General features: G+C 43.7%; 1 protein-coding gene across 2 annotated transcripts in view; it reads left to right on the forward strand.

The window, feature by feature from the left end:
- Positions 1-17,933, forward strand: part of pigk (phosphatidylinositol glycan anchor biosynthesis, class K) — a 115,841-nt gene that overhangs the window by 9,340 nt on the left and 88,568 nt on the right. For both annotated transcript variants that reach the window (XM_052010703.1, XM_052010704.1), the window contains exons 2-8: positions 1,137-1,190; positions 2,020-2,111; positions 4,063-4,198; positions 5,463-5,574; positions 8,241-8,337; positions 8,982-9,099; positions 10,875-10,985. In XM_052010703.1, the coding sequence (XP_051866663.1) occupies positions 1,137-1,190; positions 2,020-2,111; positions 4,063-4,198; positions 5,463-5,574; positions 8,241-8,337; positions 8,982-9,099; positions 10,875-10,985 (720 nt within the window). The remainder of the gene's footprint in view (positions 1-1,136; positions 1,191-2,019; positions 2,112-4,062; positions 4,199-5,462; positions 5,575-8,240; positions 8,338-8,981; positions 9,100-10,874; positions 10,986-17,933) is intronic.

Raw genomic sequence — 17,933 nt, forward strand, 5'->3', positions numbered from 1 at the left:
GGAGGGGAGGCTGGTGTCCGTGATGCGCTGGGCTGTGTCCACAACTCTCTGCAGTTTCTTGCAGTCCTGGGCAGAGCAGTTGCCATACCAAGCTGTGATGCATCCAGATAGGATGCTTTCTATGGTGCATTGATAAAAATTGGTGAGTGTCAAAGGGGACATGCCAAATTTCTTTAGCCTCCTGATGAAGTAGAAGCGCCTGGTGAGCTTTCTTGGCCATGGTTTCTACGTGGTTGGATGTTCACTCCTAGGAACTTGAAGCTCTCAACCCTTTCGACCTCAGCACCATTGATGTAGACAGGTGCATGTACACTGCCCCCTTTTGTGAAGTCAATGATCAGCTCTTTTGTTTTGCTGACATTGAGGGAAAGGTTGTTGTCATGACACTATGTCACTAAGTTCTCTATCTCCTTCCCGTACTCTGACTCCTCATCATTTGAGATACGGCCCACTATGGTGGTATCATCTGCAAACTTGTAGATGGAGTTAGAGCAGAATCTGGCCATGCAGTCATGAATATAGAGTAGAGGGCTGAGGATGCAGCCTTGTGGGGCACCAGTGTTGAGAGTAATTGTGCTGGAGATGTTGCTGTACTGGATCCTGTGTTAAGGTGGCATAATGCCACTGTTGGAGGATGGTCAGTCTTTCAGGGCTTGTATCAGCTGCAGCCTGATGCAAGAGTTTCTATCAAAAAATCTTTGTTTTGAAATTTATTGGAGAGCGGGCAGTAGTGTAAACTCTTGGGTGGCAGCTGAATGAACATAGCAAAGTCTGCTCAGCCAGGTCTCATCTTAAGTTTGGGTTTTTAAACTAATGACGCCAGAGCCACATGTAGATCTAAGTGAAAGTTATTCATTGTCCAAGGTTCCATGCTCTGTTAGACCTCTGTGTTCTCTTAAGATTGATGTTCTATTGGACCGTGTGCATGCATCATGGTTGGCACAGACATCTTGGGCGGAAGGGACTGTTCCTGTGCCGTATTGTTCTGTGTTCTGATTTTTAAGTATAAATGACTGATTGTGATAAGCCAGTTTACAAATAAGCAGAAGTGAACAAACCACAGGTAATGTTCAGCTTTCCATTTGTAATAGACTTTAGAATATTTCCTAATATGAATTTATTTCTTGGTTATACAGGTTCAAGTAAAGCAGTTCTTCAGAAGTGGTCACACAAACAATTGGGCTGTGCTGGTAAGATTACATAAACTACTAGAAGATTCAAAGTACTTCTGCAGTGTTCGATGGAACACCTATTAGAGGCTTGTCTGTGCAACCTCTGTTTACATGGCAGGATGTAAAATCAAGCTTTCTGTACAGTGCTACAGCCAATGGAGCTCAGTGAAGAGCTCCCTCAACACAGGCTCAACCAAGGGAGCACCATCAGAACAAAGAGGGTGGAAGCCAACATGCTCTGTTGCCTCTTGTCTGCCCAGCCAGGTTCACCAGAACATTACCTGGGACGGACCATTTCAGTTATTAGACTGGATAAGCTGGGTTTACTTTCTTTGGAGCAGAGGAGGCTGAGGGGGGACCTGATATAATATGAAAGGCATAGGTAGGGCAGATAGTAAGAAGTTTTTCCCAATGGCAGAGGTGTTTAGGTTTAAGGTGAGGAGAAAGAGGTTTAGAGAGGATCTGAGGAAGTATTTTTACATCCAGAGAGTGGTTGAAGTCTGGAGTGTACTGCCTGAAGAAGTGGTGGTGGCAGGTACTCTCAGAACATTTAAAAAGTATCTGGATGAGCACCTGAATCTCCAGGGCATAGAATGCCATGGATCCAGTGTTGTAAATGAGAATAGTATAGATGGTCAGTATAGACATGCTGGCCTGAAGGGCCTGTACCTTTGCTCCATGACTCTAGGACTAGTCAATATGGTTGATTATATAAAATCCTTTCTGATAGTTCTGTTCTTAAAAAAACAAATGCTGCAGTGCATTTTGTTTCTGCATCTTGTCAGAAGGCAATGGATTCCCTGTGATGCGTGTTAATTGGTGTGCTTCTCTGGTTCTTGCTCCCAAGGTGTGTACATCCAGATTCTGGTTCAACTATCGCCATGTCGCCAATACGTTGTCAATTTATAGGAGCGTCAAGAGGTTGGGGATCCCAGACAGGTAGGAACGGCTGCACTGGAAGCTGCACCCCCACTTAGGAAAGATGTATGAAAAGCAGAGCTTTGACGATGCTGTAATTGCATACTGCAGTCCAGTGTTGGATTTTTAAAATTTTCACCACCTACAGAGTGCTTGATTTAATTGAGGAGAAAAAGAGAGAACTTGCTTTTATATAAAGTCTTCTTCAAACTTGGGAAATCATCCTAAAATTCCTGGAGACACAAGAGACTGCAGATACTGGAAATCTGGAGCAACACACAAAGGCGCTGGAGAAACTCAGCGGGTCAGGCAGCATCAGGTCCCAATGAAGGGTCTCGACCCAAAACGTTGACTGTCCGTGTCCCTCCATAAATGCTGCCTGACCCACTGAGTTCCTCCAGCACCTTTGTGTGTTGATCCTAAAATGCTTTATAGCCAACTGTCTAATGTAGAACATAGAACATAGAACTTTACAGCACTGTGCAGGCCCTTCGGCCCATGATGTTGTGCCGACATTTTATCCTGCTCTAAGATCTATCTAACCCTTCCCTCCCACATAGCCCATTTCTCTATCATTCATGTGGCTATCTAAGAGTCTCTTAAATGTCCCTAATGTATCTGCCCCCACAACCTCTGCGTACCCACCACTCTCTGTGTAAAAAAAACTTAGCTCTGACATCTCCCCTATACCTTCCTCCAATCACCTTAAAATTATGCCCTCTCATGTTAGCCATTTTCGCCCTGGGAAAAAGTCTCTGACTGTCCACTCGATCTATGGCGACCAGAACTGAATTCAATACTCCAAGTGTGGTCTAACCTGAGTTTTATAGAGCTGCAACATTACCCCGCGGCTCTTGAACTCGATACCCCGACTAATGAAGGCCAATACACCATACGTCTTCTTCACAACCCAATCAACCTGCGTGGCAACCTTGAGGGATCGATGGATGTGGGCCCCAAGATCCCTCTGTTCCTCCACACTGCTAGGAGTCCTGCTATTAACCTTGTATTCTGCCTTCAAATTCGATCTTTCAAAGTGTATCACTTCACACTTTTCTGGGTTGAACTCCATCTGCCATTTCTCAGTCCAGCTCTGTATCCTATCAGTGTCCTGTTGTAACCTGCAGCAACCTTCTACACTATCAACAACAACACCAACCTTTGTGTCATCTGCAAATTTAATAACCCACCCTTCCACATCCTCATCCAAGGAAATGTAGGAAATCAATGTAGGAAATGTGGCAGTTGATGTGTGCACAGCAAGACACCATAAACAGATATCAGTAAAATGATCAGATGTTAGTGGGAAGTGCCATCACTGAACTTGGTCATGCCCTACCCCTCCATCCTGACCTTAACATTGTCGATGTTTGCTTGTTCATCTGGCGGGGACTTGTTGGGTAATGATTTGGGGCGACAGCCATGGGTTATTCTCCTCTCTCCCAGATGGGAAACTTGTAACAGCCTTGCTAATGCCCATTTGTGAATTGTTTGGTAATATTTCTGAAGAGCATTCCATAAATCCACTAGCTGATTTCAAGTCTCATGTTGAGACTTTGAAACCATTTGAATCTTTAAAAGCTGGCAGTAAAGTCTTTGCTGCAAGATCTGGTGTGACAAATAATGAAGCAGTTCTCTATAGTTGTTAATCACCAAATGAAATATTTTATAGATGGGTATTTGATCTGACAGCTCCTGCATTGGGCTGTACCCCTGACAATGCAATAGCTGCTGTGGTAGGGTTCGAGCCATTATACCTACGTTTCACTTAAGATGCTAGTTATGCTAAATCATAGCCTCTGCTGTCACCGCCAGTGCATTGCTCTAATGTTGCATAGCTCAGAGTACTGTGCAAGGCTATAGCTGAAGAAGATGTACAATGGTTGGAGATATACTAGAGGTGGATTTTGCTCCTATACTTGAGATCATCAGCTACTCACTGAATTCAGTTGCTAACTTGTTTCTCTTTCAGTCACATTGTGCTGATGCTCGCAGATGACATGGCGTGCAACCCACGAAACCCAAAACCTGCCACCATTTTCAGTCACAGGAACATGGAGCTGAATGTTTATGGAGACAGTGTCGAGGTTGACTACCGAGGCTATGAGGTCAGAGAACTCACTGTATGGTGATGCTGTGTATGGAATGAAAGTTGCTGGTGTTCCTCATCTAATAATAATAGAATGTACAATTCTGGAACGATATGGGGCAGTGGCTTAAGACAGTGGGCTTTCATCTTTGGAGAACTAGAAGTGAAACCAGTCACATCTCTGTGGGTTTGCTATGTAATGACTTTAGCAAATTTGCAAAATTCCTTCCTGTGTGAGTTTCAGTTGTTTCTAGCTGGGATTAATTCACTTTTTATTATTATTTATTATTATTATTATTGGTTTATTACTGTCACGTACCAAGGTGCAGTGAAAAACTTGTCTTGCATACCGATCGTACAGATTAATTCATTACACAGTGCATTGAGGTAGTACAAGGTAAAACAATAACAGAATGCAGAATAAAGTGTTACAGTTACAGAGAAAGTGCAGTGCAGGCAGACAAAAGGTGCAAGGCCATAACGAGGTAGATTGTGAGGTCAAGAGTCTATCTTATCGTACTAGGGGACCATTCGATAGTCTCATAACACGCGATAGAAGCTGTCCCTCAACCTGGTGGTACATGCTTTCAGGCTTTTGTATCTTCTCCCCGATTGGTGGGGGGGGGGGGGGACGGAGGTGGGAAGAAGAGTGTATGTCTGGGGTGGGTAGGGTCTTTGATTATGTGGGCTGCTTTACCGAGGCAGCGAGAAGCGTAGACAAGAGTCCAAAACTTTGTACAAAAGAATGGTACCTGGTAACAATAATGGGTGTCAGAGGGATCTCCTGGACTAATTACAATCGCCTCAGGAGATCAGAATATTCCTCAGAATTGACTCCAGCTGTTCCCAAATTGGCCTGAGTTTTTAAATCTGAAATTTCATTAGTCCCAGGTGATCGCATGGTTTCTAGATATGGGAGACTGTGCAGATTGATGGCACATGGGAACTCTCTTTACTAGTCATTGCTTGTGTCAATGTTGTGGTAGGGGTGCAGTAGTCCTAGGCAGTTGAAAAACCAATCTGGTTCACTGAAGTCCTTCAGGAATGGAAAGCTTTCACCATTATCCAGTCTGGCCCAAATTTGACTCCAGATCCACTTTTGTGGTTCACTCTTAATTCCCTCCTCAGTTCAGGGACAATTAAAGGTGGACAGTCTCTATATCCTGCGAGCAACACTGGGGCGAATCCCAGGACTCGACTGCTGGTAGTGTTGGTTAAAGGCAGCATGTTGACTTGGATACCGTGGAAAATGTTGGCTTCAATTACTTGCACTTTATTCTCAGGTTACTGTTGAAAACTTTTTGCGGGTGTTAACAGGCCGCTTACCTCCCAGTACTCCCCGATCCAAGCGTCTACTTTCAGATGACAGAAGTAACATTCTGATCTACATGACGGGTAAGTATAATGATGGTGGTGGGGTACAAACACCGTACTCGGTTAGCAACCCAGGGTTTGTCAGTTGAATTGCTGGTTTCAGTACAATCTCTTTTTAAGTCTGTTCTAATAAGCTGCTGCTGTACTTGTTGTATTTACACCTAATTTAATAGGACTCATTAACTGAACTTGCTCACTGATGACCAAAGAATGTAATGTCAGCACACATGCCCGTAGCATATTGTGCAGGCAAGGCCCGTGAACTACATAAGCTTCTCTTTGTAAAATGTCAATAGATATGAGTGAAGGCATTTTAAGTCACTCTGCCTTGAGTCTTGCATTCTACAGCCTGTGCCTACTCTGATATATAAATTCAGCAACTTCCCATTTAAAAATCTAATTCCAGAGATTTTGAGCACAAAATCTAGGCTGTCAACTTCAGTACAATACCGAAGGTGCTGTTTGTTGAATGAGCAGAGGCTGCACATCCTCTTGGGTGAATGATGAAGAACCTATGGTACTATTTCGAACAAGAGTCATAGAGTCTCCCTGGAGTTCTGGCCAATAATTATCCAACAGATAGATCACTGAAATCAGATTATCTGGTCAGGTATCTTGTAACTGTCTGTTGGATCTTGCTGTGTGTAAATTGCCTGTTGTGTTTCCAACATTGCCATGATGACTGCAGTTCGATCAGTACCTCAGTGGTAATAAAGTGCTTTGGAATATCCTGAATGGAGCTATTGAAATGCAAGTGTTCAACTGGTCAAATTAATGGACTAGCAAACTGCAGTTGATGTAAAACACTTTTTGAAATGTCCTCAGTGGAACCTGATAGGACGTGTCAAATTCAGGACATGTGTCTGCTAAAATGTTTCGATAAACGCTCAGGATGCGTGGGGCTGTTCTGTGCCAGCCTGACTCAGTACTTTGTCCAAGTCCGGATAATTTGTTTAGTATTAATGCAGATGTCCTCTGTCTTTGATCAATTGCAATGTTTGTGCACTATAGCAAGTCTCTTCATTAAGCTTTTCTGAAAATACCTCTGGGTCTGGTTGGTCAGGAACCAGCAATGATTGGGTTTTAATTTTGGACTCAGGCAGAATTCCAGTCTCTGGGATGTCAAAAGCACAATATATTTACAAACACCTTCTGCTGCAGATTTCAAAACAGGAATGAACTACAGGGAGAATTAATGAACAAACTTTAAGCAAACGTGATCTCTTCTCAGAATGTCAATAATACCACCTTCCCATTAGTGTCAGTCTAAACACAGAGACTAGGATTTTAGCTCGATGTTTCATCTGCTGACACCTTTGTGTGTTGAACCAAATGTCAGCTTTGATTGTGGACAACTATTGATGTGAGATTGGCTCCCACAACCTTCTCACCAAGGATCAAGAATTTTATCTACTGGTCCTCCCCAGGTTACGAACACCCAATTTATGTACAGCCCGTACGTACGAACAAGCATTTGGGAGGATTTGATGGCTGCTGCGGGCATCTTCTGCCGCCTGGGAACTTGGATCGCGGCTGCATTTCCGGCTTGTGAACTGCCTGCCTTATGAACAGTTCCCAGGAACGGAACCCTGCCGTAACCTGGGTAGGACCTGTACTGACAGGATGATCTTTTCATGCATAATTTCTGATTCAGAATCAGGTTTATTATTGCTCTCTTATATGATGTGAAATTAGTTGTTTTGTGGCAGCAGTACAGTGCAAAGGCATAACATTACTATAAATTACAAAATAAATAGTGCAAAAAAGGAATAATGAGGAAGTGTTCATGGATCATTCAGAAATTTGATGGCAGAGGGGAAGAAGCTGTTTCTGAATCATTTAGGGTCTTTAGGCTCCTGTATCTCCTCTCTGATGGTAGTAATGAGAAGAGGGCATGTCCCAGGTGATGAGGGTCGTTAATGATGGATACCACCTTCTTAAGGCATCGCCTCTTGAAGATGTCCTCGATGGTGGGGAGGGTTGTGCCTGTGATGGAGCTGGCTGAGTCTACAACCCTCTGCAGTCCCTTGAGATCCTGTGCATTGGAACCTCCATACCAGGCTATGATGCAACCAGTCAGAATGCTCTCCACCGTACATCTATAGAAATTTGCAAGAGTCTTTGGTGACATACTGAATCTCCTCAAACTACAAATGAAGTAGAGCCGCTGGCATGCCTTCTTCGTGATTGCATCAATATGTTGGGCCCAGGATAGCTCCTCTGAGATGTTGACACCCAGGAACTTGAAGTTGCTCACCCTTTCCACCACTGACCCCTCAATGAGGACTGGGGTGTGTTCTCCTGACTTCCCCTTCCTGAAGTCCACAATCAATTCCTTGGTCTTGCTGACGTTGAGTGCGAGGTTGTTGTTGCAACACCACTCAACCAGCTGACCTATCTCACTCCTGTACGCCTCCTCATCACCATCTGAGATTTTATCAACAACAGTGGTGTTGTCTACGAATTTATAATTGGTGTTTGAGCTGTGCTTAGCCGCACAGGCATGAGTGTAGAGACAGTAGAGCAGTGGGCTAAGCACGCATTTTTGAGATGCGCCTGTATTGATTGTCAGCGAGGAGGAGATGTTATTACCGATCTGCACTGACTGTGGTCTTCTGATGAAGAAGTCAAGGATCCAGTTGTCGAGCTTTGCAGTCGCAAATAAATAATCTTTATTTTATTTGAAGGGCACGGTGGCAACGGATTCCTAAAATTCCAGGATTCTGAGGAAATTACAAATGTGGAACTTGGAGATGCATTTGAACAGATGTGGCAGAAGAGAAGGTAAAAGATTGGGAGTGCTGCTTGACGAACAAGACATTGCAGCGTGGATTGGCATAGATGGAGTACTTCTGCAGTTAGGTCCTCTCAGAGGACAATGAGCTCACAGGCAATGTTGGCAGGCAGCCTGTGATTTGTTTTTTTTTCTCCCAGTGGTTGACATTGAGTGGTAGAATGTCACTGGTTATCCATGGGCAGTTCTTCTCAGATGTGTTAAATCAGACACTGTTCTCCCCCAGGAGTGCAGAGGCACTGAGATATCTGTGGCACTGCACGTTCCTTCTGACCCATGTCCAAAAGTTGGGTGCTTTTGGGCTGTCGAGTCGAGGCTCCCTCGCGGGTGGATGTGGAAAACCCTGTAGAGCCAGTGCAGTTTGTTGAAGCTCACCGCGTGCTAATTTGGCTGCTGCATTTCCAGTGCTGTAACTGTGAACACACTTCTGAAGCTTAAGGTGCTCTGGGACATCCCGAGGTCACGAAGGGTGCTACAAATGCAAGTTGCTTCATCACTGAAAAAGCTGCCAGCTGTTTTCTTTCCTGATTCAGTGGTCTGGGAACTAGGGGAGCCTACGGAGGTTTGCTTGTGTGTGTAGATTGAAGTGAGGCATCAGCTTTGCAGTGAGACTGATGAGTATTTGTTTCTCCAGGTACCATGAATTGCTTTTCATCATTGACACTTGCCAGGGGGCCTCCATGTATGAAAAATTCTATTCTCCAAACATAATGGCTCTGGCCAGCAGCCAGGTTGGGGAGGACTCCCTTTCGGTAAGTTTGCAGCTCAGTTAAATATATGATTGACGATAACGGGGATAAAAACAGAGAATAAAAAAACGCAACAAGCATCTTTAGAGTGAAAAGAATAATGTTTCTATTTCTTGCCTTCAGAATCCTAATGCACAGAAGGAAGTCATTTGAGCTATTCTGCCTCTGCTGGCTCTTTGAAAGTGCAGTTTTGCTTAATCCTGTACCCCAGTTTTTTGCCCATAAGATAAGATAAGATTTCTTTATTAGTCACATGTCCATCAAAACACACAGTGAAATGCATCTTTTGTGTAGAATGTTCTGGGGGCAGCCCGCAAGTGTCGCCACGCTTTCAGCGCCAGCATAGCATGCCCACAACTTCCTAACCCATACATCTTTGGAATGTGGGAGGAAACCGGAGCACCCAGAGGAAACCCACGCAGACACACGGGGAGAACGTAGAAACTCCTTACAGACAGTGGCTGGAATTGAACCCGGGTCGCTGGCGCTGTAATAGTGTTACGCTAACCAATGACTTTAATTTCATTAGTCTTAAATAGTTATAGAGTACAACATGAAGCTTATTTGGGCCACATATCTGGATGCCATGGGGTAGAACTTAGCTGTGTTACTCTCCTCCCTTGAGAGGTTAAAATCAAGTACTGAATCAAAGACTCAGAGAGTTATACAGCACGGAAACAGGCCCTTCGGCCCAACTCGTCCATGCTGACCAAGATGTCTATCCCAGTCCCATCATTCAACTTTTTCAAATAAATATTAAAGTCAGATTCCTCCACTTTTTCACAAGCTGTTTCAGATCCTGACAACTGAGTGGATTGTTGATATCAAGGCACAGGGAGCTTAGGATAGGTGAATAGAAGCTTGGTGAAAGAGGTAGGTTTTAAGTAGGACTTGAATTCTTAAATAATTTTTATTTTTGGTTTACAAGGTGTATTCTGTTTTTGTATAGTGTTTGGCAAAAGCAGGTACTTTCTGTTGATTTACAAAATAAAGTCACAAGATGCAAGTTTTGGTAATGGTGAAGTGCAACTTAAGCATAATCAGTGATAAGAATTAAAGACGAGTACAAGCTTTAATTCAACAAAATCTTTGTTTTCTTCCATGTAATAATAAATGGCATTTGTTTTTTACTCCATTTCTATCCATGCTTTTGCTCTTAAAGCATTTTTCGCCTCCATCGTGCCACTGACCAACACATTCCACAACAGATAGGATTGGTCAATAACCTAATGACCATCTTGAACATTTTGAAAGCCACTGTGGCAACCTTAAAGCAAAATATAGGTGTAAATGCTGCATTATTGATACTTATTGCCAGCACATAGTTTTATTAGTGGAGAAAGCAATTTTTCAGATAGGCTTTCGGGGTGAAGCACTTAAAGGAAGTGAGAGGGATGAAAACCGATGTCCAACAAGCAAATTCCAGAACTAAGGTTCAAGATGAAGGTATAGCCTCAGTGCTGTAATGACAGCAGATCTACAAGGATGTCAGTTACCTAGGAAGGATGGTTCTGATCACTATGCCTCCTGTCTGAAGAAAGATTATATAAAAAAAAGGATGGGTTAAATGGCAGGATTGGAAGACAGTCATACTTAATATCATTTATAGCTGATTCCTGCTGTTATCATTAGGAGAGACTGGAAAGTTCATCAGGTGTATTCAGTAGAGAACAGTTTGGGGTGAGTTTAAGATTATTAATTCATAGATTTTCATACTGATAGAAAACTCACGTCTTTCTACCATAGGTAACTGAATATTTTATCTTCCTTTCAAATAGCACCAGCCTGATCTTGCCATCGGGGTCCATCTGATGGACAGGTACACATACTATCTCCTTGAGTTTTTGGAAGATATTCGTCCAGCCAGCCAGGATAGCATGATTGATTTGGTAAGTAACCTTAATGTTGGGAGACTTGATTGGGTTTTGCCTTTGAAGGTATTGGTCATCAATTAGTTGATCGCACACTTGTCAGGATTTTGTTCGTGATTACACGTTTGCACCTTTGCCAGGACCTTGTTGGTTCTAGTTCCACACTAGAGACTTGATTACATAGTCTGGGTGACGTTCGGTGGTATACTCATACAGTGTCAGAGATGCTATTTTCTGGATGAGGCATTAAATAAGGGTTCTATTTGCCCTTTTAGATGGTTGTAAAATTTTCCATAGCATCATATGAAAAATAATGTTGTTAATTATCTCTCAAGATGTTGAAGAATCATAGAGTCATACAGCACAGAAACAAGCCTTTTGGTCCATCGAGTCCACATAGACCATCATGCATTCGTTTGCATTAAAATCCTATTTATTATTCTCCCCACATTCCCATAAATTCCCAGAAAATTCATCATTTACCTACACACAAGGGGCAATTTACAGTGGCCAATTAACCTACCAACCTGCACGTCTTTGGGAGGCAGGAGGATACCTGAGTGCCCGGAGGAAATCCAGCAGTCACCGTGACAACATGCAAGCTCTACCCAGATAGCACCAGAGGTCAGGATCGAACCCGGGTCGCTAGGGCTGTTGTTAAAACAGGTCAACTGGTCATTTTTTAAATGGGACTTTGCTGTTTGCAATTTGGCTGTGCTGTTTGCATCCCTGCAATGTTTCCACCGTGCTTCATCAAGTGTGAAGCATTTAGGGATATACTGACAGAGTGTGAGTTGCTATTTCAGTACAAGTCTGTCCTTTTCCATGAACATACAATTTTGATACTGGGACTAGAATACTTCCATTCTCTTAGTAGGGTTATGGGATCAGAATCTGTACTGGCTAATATCTGAACCATAAACTAATGAACAGGATTGACAGGGTGGATTCTAAGAGACTGTTCCCATTGCCTGAAAGTCCTGAACCAGCAGACATTGACTTAAGATAAGGGAGCGCCATCTTGCATTGAGATGGGGAGAAATCTCTTTAGTCAGAGGGATATGAATCTTTGATATTTCTCTACCTTGGAACGCTATGTATGCGCAGCTGTTGACTGTATTTAAGGCTGACATCATCAGAGTTTTGGATTTTAAAGGAATTGAGGGCTGTGGGGATTAAATGAGAAAGTGGACGAGGTTGAAGATTAGTTGTGATCTGACTGAATAGCAGAACAGGCTTGAAGGCTGACACTCAATGTTTCAGGAAAGCTTCCCCTCCACCATCAGATTTCTGAATGGTCCATGAACACTACCTCATTATTCCTCTTTTGCATTATTTATTTATTTTTGTGACTTACAGTAATGAACACTACGTTGTTGTGACCTTGCACCTTATTTCAATGCTCTTTCTCTGTTGCTGTGACACTTTACTCTGTACTGTTATTGTTCTTACCTGTACTACATCAATGCACTCTGTACTAACTCATTGTAACTGCCCCATGTAATGAATTGATCTGTACGATCGGTATGCAAGACAAGTTTTTCCACTGTACCTCCGTACAAGTGACAATAATAAACCAATACCAATACAGTCAGGACCCAGTGGTCATTCTAGGTTGCTGGTTGTCCCCTGAGTCTACTGCAATTCTGAGTGCGTCAGATGAGTTTACTTGAAATCTCACTTAGTCCTGAGCCAGGGGGAGGTTGTGGGTTTGAACCTCACTCCAGGAATGGAGTACTTAACACAAGGAGACTACTTACTGTTGAGATTGGAGAGAGTTTGGTGTTTGTCTATCAGTGCTTCTCTGGCTGTCCTGCTGGAAGGTTCTTCGGTTCTATTTGAAGAATGTAAGTATTGCTAGATGATAAAAGACCAAGTCATTTTGTTTACTTTGTACCATGCGATGAGCAATTTTTTCAACCAGGATTATAAATCTTTAGATTGCTCTACTTCAAGGCAGTGGACACTCAGTCATTAAGCATGTTCGAGGCTGAAGCTGATAAAATTTTGGACATCAAATAGATCAGAGCAAGTGGAAATGAGTAGGAAGGTGGATTTGAGGGACAGGATCAACTGTGATCTTTTTGAATGGAAGAACGGACTGAACAGGGTCGATATAGGGAAGGCGTTACCTCCAGTTGGGGAGTCTATAACCGGGGTTCACAGTCTGACAATGAGGGATATGGGCCATTTGGGATTGGGATGAGGGGAAATTTATCCATGCAGAGAGTGATGAAACTTTGGAATTCTGTACGCCAGAAGGCTGTGAAGTCATTGAATCCATTCAAAATGAAGATCTCTGCAAAATGAAGGGATATGGGGATTGTGCGGGATATGGGGATTGTGCAGGATAATAGAAATGAGATGGAAGATCAGACATCTTGATGAATGGCAGTGCAGGCTTGAAGAACTGATGCTTATTCCTCCTAATTCTTATATTCTCATGCTCTTTAGGTCTATTTGGTCTGCCCCCTCTATTTCTGATATTCTTGTGCCTCATTCTAGTAGTTAAAAGAACAGCAGTGTCCATAGAAAAGTGAGGAGGAGGCCATTTGGCCTAGTGTCTATGCTGACTGAAAAAGAGCTACCTAAACTTTGAGAATTTGATCAATAGCTCTTAAGGAGAGAGCTCTTCTAGTACATTTTCAAATACTACTAAAATGTGGACATACAAGAGATTCTGCAGATGCTGGAATCTGGAGCAACACACAAACTGCTGGAGGAACTCAGCAGGTCAGGCAGCATCTATGGAGGGAAATAAACAGTCGACGTTTTGGGTCGAGACCCTTCATCAGGACTGGAAAGGAAGAGGGCAGAAGCCAGAATAAGAAGGTGGGGGGAGGGGGAGGAGTACACGCAGGCAGGTGACAGGTGAGTCCAGGTGAGAGGGGGAAGGTAGGAGGTTTGGGGTGGAGGAGGGGGGAGAAGTAAGAAGCTGAGAGGTGATAGGCAGAAGAGGCAAAGGGCTGAAGAAGAAGGAATCTGGTAGGACAGGGCCGTGGACCATGGAATAAAGGGAAGGAGGTGGGGAATAGATGGGCAGGTCGTGAGGGCGGGGCAAGGGGAAAGAGAAGGGGGAGCGCTCCTGATGTGGCCTCCTCTACATCGGTGAGACCCGACGCAGATTGGGTGACCGCTTCGTCGAGCACCTTTGCTCCGTCCGCCACAAAAGGAAGGATCTCCCAGTGGCCACCCACTTCAATTCCACATCCCACTCCCATACCGACATGTCTATCCATGGCCGCCACTACTGCCACGTTGAGGCCAGTCACAGGTTGGAAGAACAACCACCTCATATTTCGCCTTGGTAGTCTCCAACCTGACTGCCTCAACATTGGTTTCTCTAACTTCTAGTAACCCCTCCCCTCTTCTTCCTTCCCCCCCCTCCTCTTTTTTTTTCCTTTGTTTTCCCTCATTCCTGAGGCCCACTTCCTCCTCCTTTTTCCCCTCCCCCTGCCATCATGACCTGCCCATCCCTTCCCTCACTCTCATGACCTGCCCATCTATTCCCCACCTCCTTCCCTTTATTCCATGGTCCACTGCCCTTCCCTACCAGATTCCTCCTCCTTCAGCCCTTTGCCTCTTCTACCTATCACCTCTCAGCTTCTTACATCTCCCCCCTCCCCCACCCTCCTCCGTTCCCCCTCTCACCTGGACTCACCTATCACCTGCCTGCATGCTCTCCTCACCCTCCCCCAACCTTCTTATTCTGGCTTCTGCCCTCTTCCTTTCCAGTCCTGATGAAGGGTCTCGACCCAAAACGTTGACTGTTTATTCCCCTCCATAGATGCTGCCTGACCTACTGAGTTCCTCCAACATTTTGTGTGTGTTGCTACTAAAATGTGGTAAAGGTTTCTGCCTTCATCTACCTTTCAGGCAGTGAGTTCCACAACATACCTCTCTCTTGGTGAAAGCAAATTTCCTCATATTCCCTCTGATCCTTCTGCTAGTTACTTTTAATCTCAGCCAAGAGAAATAAGTCCTTTCCATCTGCTCTATCTAGTTCCTTAATAATTTTATACATCTCAATTAAGTCTATCCTCAGCGTTCCCTATTCCGAAGTGAACAACCCCGGTCTAGCCCATCATTCCTCGTAGCTAAAATTTTCCAGGACAACATCCTTGTAGTTCTCCTCTGCATCCTCTGCAGGCACGGTAGTGTATTAGTTAGCGTAATGTTATTACAGTGCCAGCAACCTGGGTTCAATTCTGGCTGCTGTCTGTAAAGAGTTTGTACGTTCTCCCCGTGTCTGCGTGGGTTTCCTCCGGGTGCTCCGGTTTCCTCCCACATTCCAAAGACGTATGTGTTAAGAAGTTGTGGGCATGCTATGTTGGCGCTGGAAGCATGGCGACACTTGCAGGCTGCCCCCAGAACACTTTGCGCAAAGATGCATTTCACTGTGTGTTTTGATGTACATGTGACTAATAAAAGATATCTTTTCCAGTGCCTTCTCATATAACACGGTGACCAGAACTGTATGCAGTTCTCAAGCTGTAGCCCAATGAACCTTGTGTACAATTCAATCACAGCCTCTCTGGTTTTATATTCTAAACCCCAACTTATAAAGTATTAACCATCTTTATCCTTTTGTCCGAATACCTTTGGGATCTGTGGACATCACTATGTTTCAGGACTTCTCGATATCCTTCCATTTATTTTATATTTCCCTGCCTTGTTACGCCTTCCTGTGCACTACCTCATACTTCTCATTACATTCCATTTGGCCATTTTCCTGAGTAACTGACCAGACCATTTACATCTTTCTGAAGTCAAAAGCTTTCTTCTTTCTATCAACCTTACAGATAATTTTTTAAAAATTGTCTGCAAACTTCTTTAATCTTCCTCTTATGTTTAAATCTAAACCATAGAGTCACACAGCATGGAAACAAGCCACTGTGTTCATGCCAACCATTGACACTCATCTATTTTACTCTCATCTTCCCGCAAGGTGACTCAAGTGCTTGTCTAGATACTTCTTAAATGCTGTCAATGACTCTGCCACTCTCTGGGTGAAAAAAGTCCCCCTCAGATCCCCCCCCTAAAACTCTTACCTCTTATACTAAACCGATGTCCTCTAGTTTTATCTACCTCTTATATGGGGGGACATTTCCTGCAGTCCACCCTATCTATGCTCCTCATAATTGTATATAGCTCAATCATGTCCCTCCATTGCCTCCTTCACACCAGGGAAAATGGACCTAGTAGCTCCTCGTAACTGAAATGCTCCATCTTAGGCAACTTTAACATGTAAAGCAAAAAGGAAGGGACGGGCCTGACACTTGTGGAAGCACACTGGTAACAGCCTTTGAGTCACAAAACATGAATCATCATTATCCTCGATTCCTGCTGTAGAGAAAATTTTAGATGCAATTTAGCACTGAGTACCAGTGGTTTTTCCTTTTGTGGCCAATTGTGGCAATCAACCTCAAACGAACTCTCGCTAAAGATCTGGACACGAGGCAAGGAAAACCTCCGAGGTGGAGAGCTTTGGAAAGCAGAGGTCCAAAAGTCATCTGTACCTCTCCAGCATGCTGCACTTTTTGCCATTCAATCAAGAATATGGGGGTTGCTGGTGGGGCCAGTGTTTGTTGTCCTTCTGTAACCAGATTTCAACTGAGTGGGTTGCAGGGCCATATCAGAGGGCAGTTGAGAGGCAACCATGTTGCTGTGGGGTAGAGTTACATATGTGCCCAGGGTAAGGTTGGTAGTTTAGCTGCTCCTGTGTTCCCCAAGTAGTGTCAAAGGAATTTTATCTCTCATCTGAAAAGTGGGAGAGAATCGCCACCCAATCTTCTGATTGAGTAACTTCCTTTCCATCAGGTTCTATCAGGATTTTCCAGTCCTGGAGTGGGACATCAATGAACTAGATCTTTCAGTTTCTTGGTCACCATTACTACTATTTGCTTTTACTTCCAGGTTGATTGGATTAGTGTCCAGCATTTACACTGGGGTATTGACTCGGGATGTTTTGGTTTGCTCTTGTGACCTTAATTACTTATGTGTCTTCATGAGCTGATTTGCTTGTCATTGAAAATTTTTAAACATTTCATTTTTAATAGTTAAATGTTCCTGAATGTCAGAGACATTCAAACAAGCCTTCTCAGTAAATGCAAATTGGGAAAAACAAGCTGCAGGCCCTGGAAGTCTGAAATAAAAACAGAAAATGGTGGATGCAGTCAGCAGGTCAGGCTGCATCTGTGGAAAGAGAAACATTTATGACATGGGATCTTCAGTCTGAAATGATAACAAGGTTTCTGTCTGTGAGGATGCTGCCTGACTTGTTGAGTGTTTCCAGCCAAGTGCTCCTGTTTCTGTTACAGACTCTCTGGGTTTTGACAGCTGCTGAAGTTAGGGTGGGGTTTTCTGAATGCACTGCAGGAGTCCATGGCATTACAGGCCAGCAAGGGTGATGCTCCACATCCTGGCAAGGTGTGAGGTGGCAGTGGGGAAATGATTGTGGACATCAGACCCATGCCAGCAAAATCCAGGGCATGGTCCTTCAATGGGATTTTACTGTAAGGTTTGTGTCTTTAAATTCCTTGAGCAGTATTCATTACAGTAGGTTATTTTAAAAACTTGATGAATTGACAATATAGACTTTGGATTAAAGTTATTAACTGAACCCTGGTTTAATTAGCTGATTTCAATCCCACTGTTAATAAGGTTGTAGACACAGTCATAGATTTTATTAATTTCATGCTCAAATTGAGCCAGGGAAACGGTGCACGTTCTGTTTTATGGAGCCAATGTTGCATCAAATAATCCCTGGTCAATTCAGGTGATAGAGATACCACCACTGTATCATAGACGTGTTTCTCAAGTTCAAATTCCAGGGCACCCTTTGTTTTGTGCCTGAGCTAGCCATCCAGGGGTTTGTGTGCTAAGGCACTTTTATACATTTTGGTATAAACCTAGTGAGAAGTGAATGTAGAATGACAATTTGAGTATTTGTGTGCAATCGAGTGG

Source organism: Pristis pectinata, chromosome 3 (assembly GCF_009764475.1).
Source record: "Pristis pectinata isolate sPriPec2 chromosome 3, sPriPec2.1.pri, whole genome shotgun sequence".
Lineage (NCBI taxonomy): Eukaryota > Metazoa > Chordata > Chondrichthyes > Rhinopristiformes > Pristidae > Pristis > Pristis pectinata.